The sequence below is a fragment of the Notothenia rossii genome (genome assembly GCF_949606895.1).
Source record: "Notothenia rossii genome assembly, contig: scaffold_541, whole genome shotgun sequence".
Taxonomy (NCBI): Eukaryota; Metazoa; Chordata; class Actinopteri; order Perciformes; family Nototheniidae; genus Notothenia; species Notothenia rossii.
Genome location: NW_027640000.1, coordinates 1 through 19,655, shown reverse-complemented (window position 1 = coordinate 19,655; position 19,655 = coordinate 1). Strand labels below are relative to the sequence as shown.

At 38.5% G+C, this 19,655-nt stretch overlaps 1 protein-coding gene across 1 annotated transcript; it reads right to left on the bottom strand.

Annotated features, from left to right (window-relative positions):
• Positions 1–1,983: 1,983 nt before the first annotated feature.
• LOC307027182 (semaphorin-3D-like) lies at positions 1,984–19,377 on the bottom strand (the record flags this gene model as incomplete). The annotated part of the gene is made up of 8 exons (XM_079695383.1): positions 19,289–19,377; positions 17,216–17,344; positions 14,166–14,308; positions 12,630–12,744; positions 11,630–11,699; positions 10,924–11,068; positions 10,356–10,578; positions 1,984–2,072 (listed from the first exon to the last, which is right to left on the bottom strand). Coding segments are annotated over exons 1-8 (978 nt in total), but the record flags the coding sequence as incomplete, so codon positions are not given.
• Between the last annotated feature and the right edge of the window lie 278 nt (positions 19,378–19,655).

The window sequence follows — 19,655 nt, the reverse complement described above, 5'->3', positions numbered from 1 at the left end:
AAGCAGTGTTACATTTAAAGAGATAATCAAACCAAGCACGGTTTCGGAAAGTCATTTCAGCTTGTTGACGTCAGCAAACATTGATTTCATTGCTATCTAAGAAGAAAAGCCCCCAAAAAGCCTCTAAACTCAACATTATCACAACTTTTTAAAGCATTTTAAGGTGAAATGTTAGATATTACACCTTAAAGCTTTATTCCCTAATGTCATCCTGTTGTTCCGTTTCCCACACACTTTGAATTCCTCTCCACCGCATGTTCTCCTCTATTTCTGTCTCATCTCTTTCCATATTTATCTATTTTTACCACATCTCTACCGTTCCCGGTTAGCGTATATACAGAGCGGACCTTGGGAAACATGTGCCCTGCTATCTGATGTTCTGTTTAGTGGAGAGAAGATGTTCCAGTGGAAACTACAAGGCCTCGTGCAGAACATAACCAAAACAAGCGTTCAGATGTTAGCCATAAAAGTCCAGGGATGCTACATGTGTGTGTGGGATGCTACATGTGTGTGTGGGATGCTACATGTGTGTGTGGGATGCTACATGTGTGTGTGGGATGCTACATGTGTGTGTGGGATGCTACATGTGTGTGTGGGATGATGTGAACTCCCTGAGAGTGTCCACAGAGCTTCAGGTAGAGCAGGTGATGACTCAAAGGCCAAGAGGAACAACAGGAACTTTATTTATATATCTCCTTATATTTACTCATGTGATCACTTGAGGCCACTTTTTAAAATGCACCATGAGGTCAAAACTGTTTCTCATCAACTGCTCTAATCACATTGGTCTAATGCAGGGGTTCCCAACCTTTTTCCCAAGAGCCCCCCCATATGACTCCTGTTGGAAGTTGCCCCCCCCCCCCCCCACAAACTGGATGAATGTGAAGTATTTAGTTAAAGGAGGATGAAAGTGTAATTAAGGAGCTCTATTGGAGTGACTTTGATGGTTACTGGACTCAGGATTCACTCATTTGGATTCCCGCTGTACGAATAAATTAAAGGACGGCGCAAGTGGAAACAATTCACAAAGGGATCAAACTGTTTAAAACTCATGCTCAAAGTAAGCCGGATTCTGCCGATGTGTTTCTGTGGATTCAAAAGTCATAAATAATCTACAAAATGGAGGAGACCGATCTGATCGGAGCAACTGAGACAAATAATCAAACTGAAACCGGCATGGACGATGACTATGTTTTAAAAATGCGCTTATCCAGAAAAGCCTGGTTTGGAAACTTTACGGGCAGAAGAAACATTTCTATTAAAGAAAGAATTATAAATTTCTGTCTTTTTATGCCTTTAATACTAACTTGAATCTTTATTCTAATTAATTAATAGTTATTTTTATATTTTATTGTAATGTAGAGACAAGGCTTTTAGTGACAATCATGTATTGCCTTACAATTCTATGTACAAAAAAAAAAAAAGTCTAAATATGATATTTGGCCTCAAATCATCTGAGGCCTGGCGATCTTTGCGCACCCCCAGGTGGGGAACCACTGGTCTGATGCACTCAGACCACTTCCATTCCTTCCTTTCTGTATTTCAATCCTCTTTTTATCATTACAACATGTACAGCATGTGTCTGTCTCTAAAATATGTTCAAAACACACATTTTTTTACTTTTTAATGCTATTTTATTTCTATTTCAGAAATATCTTGGACTGTTTCTTTCTAGTGTCTTAATTTCTCTATCCATCTATCTCTCTATCTATCTATCTATCTATCTATCTATCTATGCCTCAATAATAAACCTTCAAATAAAACTCCAGAGAGAAGAAAGAGAGAGAAACTGTATAAAACCTTTATTGATATCTCACCTGGAGGACAGTCAGCTGTGTGTATGTATATGTGATCGTTAGTGTGTGTGTGTGTGTGTGTGTGTGTGTGTGTGTGTGTGTGTGTGTGTGTGTGTGTGTGTGTGTGTGTGTGTAATGTTGTTGCATTAAAGAGAGAAACTGTATAAAGACGTTATTGATATCTCACCTGGAAGACGGTCAGCTCTTCCAGAATGATCTCCTCTGTCTCCAGGTGGTCTTTAGCGACCGACACCGCCTTCACCACCTTCCCATCGTCTGGAGGAACAACAGAAACACAAAACCTTTATTTATTTGTAAAGACAGATCTAATGCCGCTGTAACTCGACAGAAAGGGAGTAGAGCTAGGAAGGATAAAGAAATGCATAAATACATGAACAGAAATGAATTGAAGACATATTAGAGCTCTCCTCGTTTACCCAATCAGTTTTCTTAAAACTATTTGGATGTTGTTTACAAGTATTCAGTTCAATCTGCATTAATAAATAGTTTGCCGTATCTAAACTCAATGTGAGTGGTTATCGGATCCTTTATAAAGGCTAGATTCATTTTTCAGAAATGTATTTATTTCAGCAGGCAATGGTCCATTTGAATGTGATCACACAGCAGAACAACCAAAACTGTTACTTCTTTGTAAAGATAGCAGCACTGGGACGTCCCGTTTCTGTGTGGGACCCTGAAGGCAGCATCTCTCTAGTTCAATGATACTTACAGGTTTAGTTCAACAGCATCATCTCCACATATTAATGTTATGATTTCCTGAACTAATAAGCTAACGTTAGGCTTCATACTGAACATGAGAGCAGGGAGGTTGGAAATAACTATCTTTCAACGGCTTCACATTCGAACCTGATCAATAAAGAGACATTAGGATGACAGAGAGTTTGTTTGTTCGTCTGTTGTGTGCAAACATCCTGCGTTCATTCCTTATCTCTATAGAGAAGCCTGGGGGGGAAGTGTGTGTGTGTGTGTGTGTGTGTGTGTGTGTGTGTGTGTGTGTGTGTGTGTGTGTGTGTGTGTGTGTGTGTGTGCGCGTGTGTGTGTGTGTGTGTGTGTGTGTGTGTGTGTGTGTGTGTGACTGGGTGAATGGGTTCTTCAGTGTGTCTGGTCTTCGTAAGGGTGTGTGTGTGTGTGTGTGTGTGTGTGTGTGTGTGTGTGTGTGTGTGTGTGTGTGTGTGTGTGTGTGTGTGTGTGTGTGTGTATGTGTGTGTGTGTGTGTGTGTGTGTGTGTGTGTGTGAGAGAGAGAGTGTGTCTGTGTCTGTGAGAGAGAGTGTGTGTGTGTGTCTGTGTGTGTGAGAGAGAGAGAGAGAGAGAGAGAGAGAGAGTGTGTGTGTGTGTGTGTGTGTGTGTGTGTGTGTGTGTGTGTGTGTGTGTGTGTGTGTGAGAGAGAGAGTGTGTCTGTGTCTGTGAGAGAGAGAGTGTGTGTGTGTCTGTGTGTGTCTGTGTGTGTGAGAGAGAGAGAGAGAGAGAGAGAGTGTGTGTGTGTGTGTGTGTGTGTGTGTGTGTGTGTGTGTGTGTGTGTATGTGTATGTGTATGTGTGTGTGTGTATGTGTGTGTGTGTGTGTGTGTGTGTGTGTGTGTGTGTGTGTGTGTGTGTGTGTGTGTGTGTGTGTGTGTGTGTGTGTGTGTGTGTGTGTGATGGAGGTTATTGAGTGTCTGCTGACAGGTGGGGGGGGATCCTCTCAACATCTGTCAGCTGCTCTTTCTCCTCCCTGATGAATGGATTCCCGTTCCTCTCTTCTCTAAAGTGCTCCAGGTTACTCGTTGAGACACAGATTAATCTTCTTTTTCACACCTTCATTTCGTCCCTCTTCTCCTGCCTCGGCAATACAACACATCTTTTACTAGTTTTCCTAAAGTGCAGCTGAAGAATCCTCAGACATCCGAATCAAAATGAGGTTTTTTGAAGACCAGTGCGGGGTCAGATCTACGGCAGAATTATTTTAACAGCAGAAGTTACTTTTCATTCAACAGACATTTTGAAAGTGTCTTCTTAAAGGTGCGCTCACACCGGAAGTGAAGCACATTTTTTGAATAACGGCAGGATTTCATGTAAAGTCAATGTGACACATGGCAGAGTAGAGGCAACACATACAAATATGAACTTGAAAAATATGAACCTTTACAGTTCACCTGACAATTTGTTACTTCAGTACATGTTTCTGGTATCAGTACTTTACTCCACTACTTATTTTTCTGATTACTTTTTACTTTGACTTCTTACATGTTGAACACAAATACCTGTACTTTCTACTTCTCACATGTTGAACTCAAATACCTGTACTTTCTACTTCTTACATTTTGAACCCAAATACCTGTACTTTCTACTTCTTACATGTTGAACTCAAATACCTGTACTTTCTACTTCTTACATGTTGAACTCAAATACCTGTACTTTCTACTTCTTACATGTTGAACCCAAATACCTGTACTTTCTACTTCTTACATGTTGAACCCAAATACCTGTACTTTCTACTTCTTACATGTTGAACTCAAATACCTGTACTTTCTACTTCTTACATGTTGAACCCAAATACCTGTACTTTCTACTTCTCACATGTTGAACTCAAATACCTGTACTTTCTACTTCTTACATGTTGAACACAAATACCTGTACTTTCTACTTCTCACATGTTGAACTCAAATACCTGTACTTTCTACTTCTTACATGTTGAACACAAATACCTGTACTTTCTACTTCTTACATGTTGAACTCAAATACCTGTACTTTCTACTTCTTACATGTTGAACTCAAATACCTGTACTTTCTACTTCTTACATGTTGAACTCAAATACCTGTACTTTCTACTTCTTACATGTTGAACACTAATACCTGTACTTTCTACTTCTTACATGTTGAACTCAAATACCTGTACTTTCTACTTCTTACATGTTGAACTCAAATACCTGTACTTTCTACTTCTTACATGTTGAACTCAAATACCTGTACTTTCTACTTCTTACATGTTGAACTCAAATACCTGTACTTTCTACTTCTTACATGTTGAACTCAAATACCTGTACTTTCTACTTCTTACATGTTGAACTCAAATACCTGTACTTTCTACTTCTCACATGTTGAACTCAAATACCTGTACTTTCTACTTCTTACATGTTGAACTCAAATACCTGTACTTTCTACTTCTTACATGTTGAACTCAAATACCTGTACTTTCTACTTCTTACATGTTGAACTCAAATACCTGTACTTTCTACTTCTTACATGTTGAACTCAAATACCTGTACTTTCTACTTCTTACATGTTGAACTCAAATACCTGTACTTTCTACTTCTTACATGTTGAACTCAAATACCTGTACTTTCTACTTCTTACATGTTGAACACTAATACCTGTACTTTCTACTTCTTACATGTTGAACTCAAATACCTGTACTTTCTACTTCTTACATGTTGAACACAAATACCTGTACTTTCTACTTCTTACATGTTGAACCCAAATACCTGTACTTTCTACTTCTTACATGTTGAACTCAAATACCTGTACTTTCTACTTCTTACATGTTGAACTCAAATACCTGTACTTTCTACTTCTTACATGTTGAACTCAAATACCTGTACTTTCTACTTCTTACATGTTGAACCCAAATACCTGTACTTTCTACTTCTTACATGTTGAACCCAAATACCTGTACTTTCTACTTCTTACATGTTGAACTCAAATACCTGTACTTTCTACTTCTTACATGTTGAACTCAAATACCTGTACTTTCTACTTCTTAAATGTTGAACTCAAATACCTGTACTTTCTACTTCTTACATGTTGAACCCAAATACCTGTACTTTCTACTTCTTACATGTTGAACTCAAATACCTGTACTTTCTACTTCTTACATGTTGAACTCAAATACCTGTACTTTCTACTTCTTAAATGTTGAACTCAAATACCTGAACTTTCTACTTCTTACATGTTGAACTCAAATACCTGTACTTTCTACTTCTTACATGTTGAACTCAAATACCTGTACTTTCTACTTCTTACATGTTGAACTCAAATACCTGTACTTTCTACTTCTTACATGTTGAACTCAAATACCTGTACTTTCTACTTCTCACATGTTGAACACAAATACCTGTACTTTCTACTTCTTACATGTTGAACTCAAATACCTGTACTTTCTACTTCTTACATGTTGAACACAAATACCTGTACTTTCTACTTCTTACATGTTGAACACAAATACCTGTACTTTCTACTTCTTACACGTTGAACTCAAATACCTGTACTTTCTACTTCTTACATGTTGAACACAAAGACCTGTACTTTCTACTTCTTACATGTTGAACACAAATACCTGTACTTTCTACTTCTTACATGTTGAACTCAAATACCTGTACTTTCTACTTCTTATATGTTGAACACAAATACCTGTACTTTCTACTTCTTACATGTTGAACTCAAATACCTGTACTTTCTACTTCTTACATGTTGAACTCAAATACCTGTACTTTCTACTTCTCACATGTTGAACACAAATACCTGTACTTTCTACTTCTTACATGTTGAACTCAAATACCTGTACTTTCTACTTCTTACATGTTGAACTCAAATACCTGTACTTTCTACTTCTTACATGTTGAACACAAATACCTGTACTTTCTACTTCTTACATGTTGAACTCAAATACCTGTACTTTCTACTTCTTATATGTTGAACACAAATACCTGTACTTTCTACTTCTTACATGTTGAACTCAAATACCTGTACTTTCTACTTCTTACATGTTGAACTCAAATACCTGTACTTTCTACTTCTTACATGTTGAACCCAAATACCTGTACTTTCTACTTCTTACATGTTGAACCCAAATACCTGTACTTTCTACTTCTTATATGTTGAACACAAATACCTGTACTTTCTACTTCTTACATGTTGAACACAAATACCTGTACTTTCTACTTCTTACATGTTGAACTCAAATACCTGTACTTTCTACTTCTTACATGTTGAACTCAAATACCTGTACTTTCTACTTCTTACATGTTGAACACAAATACCTGTACTTTCTACTTCTTACATGTTGAACTCAAATACCTGTACTTTCTACTTCTTACATGTTGAACTCAAATACCTGTACTTTCTACTTCTCACATGTTGAACTCAAATACCTGTACTTTCTACTTCTTACATGTTGAACTCAAATACCTGTACTTTCTACTTCTTACATGTTGAACTCAAATACCTGTACTTTCTACTTCTTACATGTTGAACTCAAATACCTGTACTTTCTACTTCTTACATGTTGAACTCAAATACCTGTACTTTCTACTTCTTATATGTTGAACACAAATACCTGTACTTTCTACTTCTTACATGTTGAACTCAAATACCTGTACTTTCTACTTCTCACATGTTGAACACAAATACCTGTACTTTCTACTTCTTACATGTTGAACTCAAATACCTGTACTTTCTACTTCTTACATTTTGAACACAAATACCTGTACTTTCTACTTCTTACATGTTGAACTCAAATACCTGTACTTTCTACTTCTTACATGTTGAACTCAAATACCTGTACTTTCTACTTCTTACATGTTGAACTCAAATACCTGTACTTTCTACTTCTTACATGTTGAACTCAAATACCTGTACTTTCTACTTCTTACATGTTGAACTCAAATACCTGTACTTTCTACTTCTTACATGTTGAACTCAAATACCTGTACTTTCTACTTCTTACATGTTGAACTCAAATACCTGTACTTTCTACTTCTTACATGTTGAACTCAAATACCTGTACTTTCTACTTCTTACATGTTGAACCCAAATACCTGTACTTTCTACTTCTCACATGTTGAACTCAAATACCTGTACTTTCTACTTCTTACATGTTGAACTCAAATACCTGTACTTTCTACTTCTTACATGTTGAACTCAAATACCTGTACTTTCTACTTCTTACATGTTGAACTCAAATACCTGTACTTTCTACTTCTTACATGTTGAACCCAAATACCTGTACTTTCTACTTCTTACATGTTGAACTCAAATACCTGTACTTTCTACTTCTTACATGTTGAACTCAAATACCTGTACTTTCTACTTCTTAAATGTTGAACTCAAATACCTGTACTTTCTACTTCTTACATGTTGAACACAAATACCTGTACTTTCTACTTCTCACATGTTGAACACAAATACCTGTACTTTCTACTTCTTACATGTTGAACTCAAATACCTGTACTTTCTACTTCTCACATGTTGAACACAAATACCTGTACTTTCTACTTCTTACATGTTGAACACAAATACCTGTACTTTCTACTTCTTACATGTTGAACACAAATACCTGTACTTTCTACTTCTTACATGTTGAACACAAATACCTGTACTTTCTACTTCTTAAATGTTGAACACAAATACCTGTACTTTCTACTTCTTAAATGTTGAACACAAATACCTGTACTTTCTACTTCTTACATGTTGAACACAAATACCTGTACTTTCTACTTCTCACATGTTGAACACAAATACCTGTACTTTCTACTTCTTACATGTTGAACTCAAATACCTGTACTTTCTACTTCTTACATGTTGAACACAAATACCTGTACTTTCTACTTCTTACATGTTGAACACAAATACCTGTACTTTCTACTTCTTACATGTTGAACTCAAATACCTGTACTTTCTACTTCTTACATGTTGAACACAAATACCTGTACTTTCTACTTCTTACATGTTGAACTCAAATACCTGTACTTTCTACTTCTTACATGTTGAACTCAAATACCTGTACTTTCTACTTCTTACATGTTGAACTCAAATACCTTTACTTTCTACTTCTTACATGTTGAACACAAATACCTGTACTTTCTACTTCTCACATGTTGAACACAAATACCTGTACTTTCTACTTCTCACATGTTGAACTCAAATACCTGTACTTTCTACTTCTCACATGTTGAACTCAAATACCTGTACTTTCTACTTCTCACATGTTGAACTCAAATACCTGTACTTTCTACTTCTTACATGTTGAACACAAATACCTGTACTTTCTACTTCTTACATGTTGAACACAAATACCTGTACTTTCTACTTCTTACATGTTGAACTCAAATACCTGTACTTTCTACTTCTTATATGTTGAACTCAAATACCTGTACTTTCTACTTCTCACATGTTGAACTCAAATACCTGTACTTTCTACTTCTTACATGTTGAACACAAATACCTGTACTTTCTACTTCTTACATGTTGAACTCAAATACCTGTACTTTCTACTTCTTATATGTTGAACACAAATACCTGTACTTTCTACTTCTTACATGTTGAACTCAAATACCTGTACTTTCTACTTCTTACATGTTGAACACAAATACCTGTACTTTCTACTTCTTACATGTTGAACACAAATACCTGTACTTTCTACTTCTCACATGTTGAACTCAAATACCTGTACTTTCTACTTCTTACATGTTGAACACAAATACCTGTACTTTCTACTTCTCACATGTTGAACTCAAATACCTGTACTTTCTACTTCTTACATGTTGAACTCAAATACCTGTACTTTCTACTTCTTACATGTTGAACACAAATACCTGTACTTTCTACTTCTTACATGTTGAACACAAATACCTGTACTTTCTACTTCTTACATGTTGAACACAAATACCTGTACTTTCTACTTCTTACATGTTGAACACAAATACCTGTACTTTCTACTTCTTACATGTTGAACACAAATACCTGTACTTTCTACTTCTTACATGTTGAACACAAATACCTGAACTTTCTACTTCTCACATGTTGAACACAAATACCTGAACTTTCTACTTCTCACATGTTGAACACAAATACCTGAACTTTCTACTTCTCACATGTTGAACACAAATACCTGTACTTTCTACTTCTTACATGTTGAACACAAATACCTGTACTTTCTACTTCTTACATGTTGAACACAAATACCTGTACTTTCTACTTCTTACATGTTGAACTCAAATACCTGTACTTTCTACTTCTTACATGTTGAACTCAAATACCTGTACTTTCTACTTCTTACATGTTGAACTCAAATACCTGTACTTTCTACTTCTTACATGTTGAACCCAAATACCTGTACTTTCTACTTCTTACATGTTGAACACAAATACCTGTACTTTCTACTTCTTACATGTTGAACTCAAATACCTGTACTTTCTACTTCTCACATTTTCCAAACAGGCTGGTTCCTTTAGTCTGAATGTTTGTTTCGTGGCGTGATCATTATTATTTAGAGTCATTGCGTGCCTATTGATTTGAACACGATCCGTGTATCCATCATTTCCTGGTCTTCTCTAAAGAAGAGGGACCAATGGAAACGTTGTCATGTTGCCGTTGGTCACCATGGAAACATTCATTAGCTAACAATGACATTATTGTTCTATTAATATAAAGGGAGGTCAGGTACTCTTTAAAACAGCTGCTAGTTATGGGTAGAGGAAACACAAACCTTCCTTTTAACTTACAAAAGGTTAAAACACTTTCATTTCCTCAACAAGCTTCCCTTCCTCCATTCCTCCTCCCTACCTGTGCCCAGGTGCAGGACCTCGTAGGCTCCGTCCTCGGCCTCCACGCGGTCCACCACCACCCTCTTCAGGATGCTGGTGCTGTTGACTCGGGTCAGGACCGGTCTGCGGCCCAGAGGCAGCACGGGGTCCCACATCAGCTGGTGCGCCCGCATGAAGCTCACCACCTCATCAGGGAAGTCTCTGGTGGATTTATGGAGGGCGTCGTACGTCTCGCTGGGACACTGCGTGGAAGAGAGAGGCAGACAAATGTGTATAGGTACACAAAGACAACAAACAATCAGGTTATTAATACAAGACTGGTCCAGTCACAATGCAACGTTAAATGAGGCAAAGGACAACACGCAGACAACAAATTAAAAAGCAATACTTGTTACAATGACCGTATAAAACACAGGGGGAATGATAAACTGACAAATCCAGCATTTTTAAATAATAGGTGTGAGTGTGTGTGTGTGTGTGTGTGTGTGTGTGTGTGTGTGTGTGTGTGTGTGTGTGTGTGTGTGTGTGTGTGTGTGTGTGTGTGTGTGTGTGTGTGTGTGTGTGTGTGTGTGTGTGTGTGTACTCACAGTGCCAGGTCTGGGGTATGGGATGCGTCCTTTGTACTCCACCCAGCGAGAGTCTGCACTTTCTTTGTGTGCAAACGGTCCGTTGAAGGCAGCACGAATAGACGCCATGGAGAACACACACACTGCAGAACCACGAAATATAGAACTGGAGGAGGAAGAGGAGGAAGGAGAGGAGGAAGTGTTGGGGGAGGGGGAGGAGAAAATGTGATTGTTAATTGTATTATTGTACTCAAAATAATAGTCAAAACAAAAATTCTGAAAAAAGTCAAAATTCTGAGAAAAAGGTGCTTGAGAAACAAAAATGTCTGAGATAAAAAGTTAAAATTCTGAAATAAATGGAAATAATGAGAAAAAAATTGAAATTCTATGAAATAATCGAAACTGAAATTCTATGAAATAAAGAGAAATTCTGAGAAAAAGTCGAATATTTGAGAAACAAAAATGTCTGAGATAAAAAGTGAAATTCGGAAAAAAGTGAAATTCTATGAAACAGTCTAAATAAAAATTCTGAGAAAAAAGTTCAGAATTCTGAAAAAAGTGGAAATTCTTAGGAACATTTTTAAACTCTGAAAATAAATGAAAATTCTAAGAAAAAACATAGAATTATGAGAAAAGTCAAAAATACTGCAAATAATTAAAGTTCTTTGAAAAAATAAAAAGTAGTCGTCAGAGTCTTGATGTTTTCAGAGAGAGGGGGTTTCCTCACCTGGACGTGCTGAAGACTCCGTAGATTGTCGGGTTCTGAGGGTCCTTCGTCTCCAGAACAAAAATGTCCTCTGGGAACAGAAAAGCAGATTTTAACGATTAAACGATTTAAACTGTTTACTCTCAGCATTGCCCCCCCTAGTGGCTGAAATATGTTACAGCATTACTACGTCTAAAACTGTTCCAATACAAATATTTCTTTATATCAATATTTTAATAGATGTGATATAATGATTGTTACAATACAAATCTGAATAATATCATGTTTTGTTTGAAATAATTTCATTTTTGAGCAGTCGAATGTTGTGACGTGTGTGTGTGAAGTATGAGGTTCAGGGCAAGTTCCCTTGCTTTTTTTTTGCATACAAGTGATTCAGCTATTGTATTACAATAATTAGCAGTAGGCCTAATGAGTATGCAGCGATTTTTAAAATGTCCAATTTCTGTAACGTTTAAGGCGTCTGCTTCTGCACTAAGTAGGACACTGGTTAATAATATTGTAGCGTGTTGAAGTAACCAAGGGATATAGTAGTTATCAAATAAGTATAAGATGTGCACAGTTATGATACGTTTTACAGATGCAATGCACTGTTGTTGGGGGGAGAGACCGCCCCTTCCATATGAGTGTGTGTGTACGGCGGGCATGAAGGAAGGGACGAGTTGTGTTCGTATGTGGAAAAAGTCATACTCAGTGCGGTGAACGCTGGCTTTATTGCTACTGTATCCGTAGCACCCCACGCAATAGTTGGGACTGTGTACTGACGTCAGTAAAAAAGTTTTTCCCCCCCAAGCGCAAATGTCAAACTCCGCCTATGGTTTAATGTATTTACTTAGTTAGCAAGGGTCGAATAAAAGGGACGCTTGATTGGCATTTCAAAGAGAGTTTCAGTCATCATCAGGCAGAGAGGAGATGGCTCACACCTGTTGAACTTAATAATGAAAACACAATGATGGACAGGAGGGGTGAAGAGGAAGAGGAGGAGGAAGAGGAAGAGTGTTACCGAGTTCATCAAAGTGTGTGTCCACTCCTCCCTCTCCAGGAACAGAGCAAACCAGCCGGGCCTTCAGGAAGGTCGTCCATCGATTGATCAAACTCCTCTTCCCTCCAACGTCATTCTGAGAGGAAGAGGAGGGGGAGGAAGAAGAGGAGGGGGAGGAAGAGGAGGAAGAAGAGGAGGAGGAGGAGGAGGAGAGGAGGGTTGGAAGGGAAGGAAAGCACAACAAATAGTAAAAACTAAATATGCTTTCATTCACATTCATTTTACACATTGCAGATGTTTAGGATCTTTACAGCTGTTACTTGTTACTTACTGAACCTCTACAAACTAACTTCACACTTTAAAAATAAAACGTATTTAACTTAAGAAAAACTGGCAAAATATATAAACCAATAATTCAAATGATTAGAACAGCATGCCTCATGGAGGATGGTCCTTCAATGTGTGTGTTTTTGGAGACAACAGTGAGGCCCAGAGGAGAGGGACCTCCTGAAATGCATGCTGGACATAATAAGACATGAGTGCTGCTGTCCCAGAGGTCTGTCCTCTCAACGTCCTCTCTGTCCTAAATCAGAGTTCATATCCGTCTCTGATTATTACCGTGCAGACTCGATTGTTATGTTTTTATTTATTATTTTTACATTTGTATTTGTTTTTAAATGTATTTATTCTTTCATATTTATTCTTTGAATATGTATTTCTTATTTAATTTAATTATTTGAATTTAACATTTTCTTTTCAAATTTCTTATTTAAATATTTATTTTCTATGTATTGGATTTTTTTAAGTAAACATCACAACATGCTATTTGTGGCGGATATATCATGGATGTATAATAAGAACTGGATACAGCGTGGGAGGCGGGGTCTCGTTCTTTCCTATGAGAGCTGCTCATTGGCACATGAAGGGCAAAATGGCTCATCTTTTGAGAGAGCGAAACGTCACAGATTACCCAGCATGCCTGGCTGTCAGAGCAGAAGAACCCGTATGTGCGCTCACAGAGCATGCGCCCCTTAAGCCCCGCCCCCCAAGCTCCCACTCTCGGCTCACTAGAAAGAATGGAGAGACAGAATAAATCTAGATTCGGCTTTTAGTGCATTTTACAACTTTAAGGACCGAATGATTCTATTAAGGGATATAAAATAGTTCATACTGGGTAGTTTATTTACAGACGTCTCTTTCCCCATGTTAGTCAATGGGAAAAAGTATTTCTGGGCCCAGTGACGTCACGGACTGATACGGAAATTGTAGTAACGCCGTTTGGACACAACAAATGTGTTCCTCTGAGCCCGGCGCACTTCCTGGGGGCTTGGGCTATATTCCCATTGCTGCCAAACCTCCACACACACCAGGTGCCCTAAATACCATTAACCACACCCATGTGACGATCACCGGTAACAACCAATTACAAGTGTGTGGTGTTAATAAATAATGAAGATTATATAACTATGAACACAGGCTACCACGACATTTTGACAGAACAACAAGCAGAGTAACTAAAACAAAAGATCAATAACAGTGAATATAACTGGCTGTTACCTTGCAGACTCTGGCCACGCGGCTGTACGTCCTCTTCTCCCACTGACCCGCCTCCACCGCTCGCTCTCTGAAGAAGAAGTAGACTTTATCGTCGTCCGGGCTGTGAGTGTCGGGGATCGAGAAGGAGCCCACGAACTCCGGCTCTGAGAGGAAGGAGAAAAGTTCATGTAAAGACACCTCACTTCCTGTAGAGACTAGAGAGACTAGAGAGACTAGGGACACCTCACTTCCATCAGAGACTAGGGAGACCTCACTTCCTTCAGAGACTAGGGATACTGGAGAGACTAGAGAGAATAGGGAGACTAGGGACACCTCACTTCCTTCAGAGACTAGGGATACTAGAGAGACTAGAGAGACTAGAGAGACTAGGGACACCTCACTTCCATCAGAGACTAGGGATACTAGAGAGACTAGGGACACCTCACTTCCTTCAGAGACTAGGGATACTAGAGAGACTAGAGAGACTAGAGAGACTAGGGACACCTCACTTCCATCAGAGACTAGGGATACTAGAGAGACTAGGGACACCTCACTTCCTTCAGAGACTAGGGATACTAGAGAGACTAGAGAGACTAGAGAGACTAGGGACACCTCACTTCCATCAGAGACTAGGGATACTAGAGAGACTAGAGAGACTAGAGAGACTAGGGACACCTCAATTCCTTCAACGACTAGGGATACTAGGGATACTAGAGAGACTAGAGAGACTAGAGAGACTAGGGAGACTAGGGACACCTCACTTCCTTCAGATACTATGGATACTAGAGAGACTAGAGAGACTAGGGACACCTCACTTCCATCAAAGAGACTAGGGAGACCTCACTTCCTTCAGAGACTAGGGATACTAGGGATACTAGAGAGACTAGAGAGACTAGGGAGACTAGGGACACCTCACTTCCTTCAGAGACTAGGGATACTAGAGAGACTAGAGAGACTAGAGAGACTAGGGACTAGGGAGACCTCACTTCCATCAGAGACTAGGGATACTAGAGAGACTAGAGAGACTAGGGAGACTAGGGACACCTCACTTTCATCCGAGACTATGGATACTAGAGAGACTAGAGAGACTAGAGAGACTAAGGACACCTAACTTCCATCCGAGACTAGGGATACTAGAGAGACTAGAGAGACTAGGGACACCTCACTTCCTTCAGTGACTAGGGATACTAGAGAGACTAGAGAGACTAGAGACACCTCACTTCTATCAGAGACAAGGGATACTAGAGAGACTAGAGACACTAGGGAAACTAGGGACACCTCACTTCCATCAGAGACTAGGGATACTAGAGAGACTAGAGAGACTATAGAGACTAGGGAGACTAGAGAGACTAGAGAGACTAGAGACACCTCACTTCCATCAGAGACAAGGGATACTAGAGAGACTAGAGACACTAGGGAAACTAGGGACACCTCACTTCCATCAGAGACTAGGGATACTAGAGAGACTAGAGAGACTATAGAGACTAGAGAGACCTCACTTCCCTCAGAGACTAGAGAGACTAGAGAGACTAGAGAGACTAGGGACACCTCACTTCCCTCAGAGACTAGGGATACTAGAGAGACTAGAGAGACTAAAGAGACTAGAGAGACTAGAGAGACTAAAGAGACTAAAGAGACTTGAGAGACTAAAAAGACTAGAGAGACTAGAGAGACTAGAGAGACTAGAGAGACTAGAGAGACTAGGGACACCTAACTTCCATCAGAGACTAGGGAGACTAGAGAGACTAGAGAGACTAGAGAGACCTAACTTCCATCAGAGACTAGAGAGACTAGAGAGACTAGAGAGACTAGAGAGACCTAACTTCCATCAGAGACTAGAGAGACTAGAGAGACTAGAGAGACTAGAGAGACTAAAGAGACTAGAGAGACTAGAGCGTCTAAAGAGACTAGAGAGACTAGAGAGACTAGAGATAAAAGCGCTTTCAAAATAAATCTATTATTGTTAAGATAATTAAATGTCCTGGATTCAAACTCTTAAAATCTAAAATAAACTTACTTTATCAAAGTAAAAGTATTTTTTGAGCATTTTTTGTGCTTTCAGTATCTTAAAAAAATTGGAATTGGATATAAGATATTAAATAAAATAATATATTATATATATTATTATATTATATTATTGGAGTTCACACACCCTGTCTCCCAAATATTGTATTGTTGAATGATGATTCTTCTCTTGACCTACAGAACCATCAGAAAAGGCATGGGAAAGGGATTCCCTATATTCTTTATTTCTTTATTTACTTTTTGTATTGATCTATATTATCTATATAATTTATAATCTTTGTGTATAAGTCCCTTTGTGAGGGCAAAAAAACCAACAAAAAATAACAATAAAAAGTTGGTCACAAAAAGATATATTATTCTCCTCCTCTCCTCTCCTCTCCTCTCCTCTCCTCTCCTCTCCTCTCCTCTCCTCTCCTCTCCTCTCCCCCCTTCTCCTCTCCTCCCCAATTTATTATAATTTTAATTGATTAATTAGTTCATTTATATGTTGTTCTCTCATCGGACAAGGAACCCCCCCCCCCCAAATAAACCATTATTTTCCCTTTTACTGAACTTTATTTTTATGTTTTTATTTAATGACAATTGATTTTTAACAGATTTAAATATGTATTATTCAAACATGTCTTTCTTATTTTCTTCAAACTTTTTCAACATATTTAATGTTTAAATATTTATTTTCTCTTTATTTAATTTTTTCAAACTTCATTTTAACAGATTTAAATATTTGTAACTTTTTATTTTTTGTAACTTTTTTTAAACAGAGTTAAATATTTATTATTGAAACATTTATTTCTTATTTATTTTATTTTTCAAACTTTTTTTAACAGACTTAAATATTTATTTAATTAAAAAAACTTGACTATAAATACAAAATAAAAATAAAAAGATATTTCAAATCAAATCAATTAAATTTAAAACGATTTTTGGTCGAGCCATAGAAATGTCAGATGTCAAATGTTATGTATGCAACATAAGTTAATGGGGGAAACAACACGGTTTACAGGCATATATTAGCTGATATAAATGAGTATAAGAGTGTTCCTCACCGTTGAGCCAGTTGCGATCGAAGGCCTGTGAGCTGATGTAGTTCTGACTGTTTCCCTGCACCGAGGAACGGACAAACGCAGCGTTCGCTCCCATAAAATCCACCGAAGTTCCTGCATAGAGCTCACCGTCTGGGGAGGGAGAGCGGGAGAAATAATGAGGAAATAAAGAAATAAAACACAGATTAAAAGAGACAAATGACATCTCTTGAGAAAACATCATCTGCATTTTGAAACAGAAGCTTTAGTTAGATTCCTTTACTGACCAAGAGCAAACCAACATTCAGATTATGTTCGAAATGTGAGTTGGACAGTGTCATTTAACATGTTTAGGACTTGGAACTAAGTGGAACAAATGTTTGTTTAGTATTCAACGGAATCATCCTCCATTTGTTCAATTTAGCTACAGACACTGGGTGTAAATAGCATTGTTAGCTACGGACAACCAGGTCTAAATAGCATTGTTAGCTACGGAAACCCGGGTGTAAATAGCATTGTTAGCTACGGACACCCGGGTGTAAATAGCATTGTTAGCTACGGACACCCGGGTGTAAATAGCATTGTTAGCTACGGACACCGGGTGTAAATAGCATTGTTAGCTACGGACACCCGGGTGTAAATAGCATTGTTAGCTACGGACACCCGGGTGTAAATAGCATTGTTAGCTACAGACACTGGGTGTAAATAGCATTGTTAGCTACAGACACTGGGTGTAAATAGCATTGTTAGCTACGGACACCCGGGTGTAAATAGCATTGTTAGCTACAGACACCCGGGTGTAAATAGCATTGTTAGCTACAGACACCCGGGTGTAAATAGCATTGTTAGCTACGGACACCGGGTGTAAATAGCATTGTTAGCTAAGGACACCGGGTGTAAATAGCATTGTTAGCTACGGACACCGGGTGTAAATAGCATTGTTAGCTACAGACACCCGGGTGTAAATAGCATTGTTAGCTACGGACACCGGGTGTAAATAGCATTGTTAGCTATGGACACCCGGGTGTAAATAGCATTGTTAGCTACGGACACCCGGGTATAAATAGCATTGTTAGCTACGGACACCCGGGTGTAAATAGTATTGTTAGCTAACGGACACCCGGGTGTAAATAGCATTGTTAGCTACGGACACCCGGGTGTAAATAGTATTGTTAGCTACGGACACCCGGGTGTAAATAGCATTGTTAGCTACGGACACCCGGGTATAAATAGCATTGTTAGCTACGGACAACCGGGTGTAAAAATAGCATTGTTAGCCAAATGTTTGTTTAGTAGGCTTATTTACCGGAATAATCCTCCATTTGTTCAACTGTGAAAAATGAAAAGGCTGAAATGCATTATAGCTACTGATAATCGTGCTGATTCATGCAATAACGTTACAAAATGTTGTTACGTGCCGTGTTTTGTTAGTGTTGTGACTCTCTCTTTAATCACTTTATTTTAGATGAAAGTTCTTCTTAATTTGTCTTAAGGTTATTTAGTAAATTGACGAGTAAGCCCTCTTTATTTTGCCACTCAAATCCAGACACTTTTACGCAATATATTGCAAGATTAAAATAAGATGACAAGTATCAGACGGCATTTGGCTTCATTGTTATTTCACAATGTTCGTTTCCTGGTAATGCTCCAGAGTCAAACTGTACATATTTACAAGCTAAGTTATGAAAATGCTTGCCTCTGTTAGCAAGGAACAACACATACAAAACATAAAAACATGTATTAAGACATTCTGCAATAAAAAAAAACATGTTTGCTGTAAAAGTTTGGCTCTCTTGCTGCCAACACACAGCTATCAGATGTAGAGGAACTCAGTTTAACGACTCAAATCGGACTTCTATGGTTTATGTGTGAAATGGATCCGAACTCTGTTGATGTGTTTTATGGCCGTGAGACAGCAAAATGTGAATAAGTGGAATAACTGAAGCGGACCACCGGCAAACAGACAGAGGACAGACTGTACTACTGTGTGTGTGTGTGTGTGTGTGTGTGTGTGTGTGTGTGTGTGTGTGTGTGTGTGTGTGTGTGTGTGTGTGTGTGTGTGTGTGTGTGTGTGTGTGTGTGTGTGTGTGTGTGTACCCGTCAGGCGAGCGGTAAACGGCTCTCTGGGACTGAAGGGACATTTTCCTCTGCCCGACTCCATCGTATCAGACAACTCGAACAACGGCTCCTAAGAGAGAGAGAGAGAGAGAGAGAGAGAGAGAGGGAGAGAGGGGGGAGAGAGAGAGAGAGGGAGAGGGGACACAGAGAGAGAGAGAGAGAGAGAGAGAGAGAGAGATGAGAGAGAGAGAGAGAGAGAGAGAGAGAGAGAGAGAGAGAGGCGACAGAGAGACCACACACACATTTAGAATGACAGATATTACGAAGGGCAGAGAGGAAACTCCACTTGAACTTGAATATTCCCTGATGGATTTCTTCCTGTATGTGAGAGCACAATGAGGGTCTT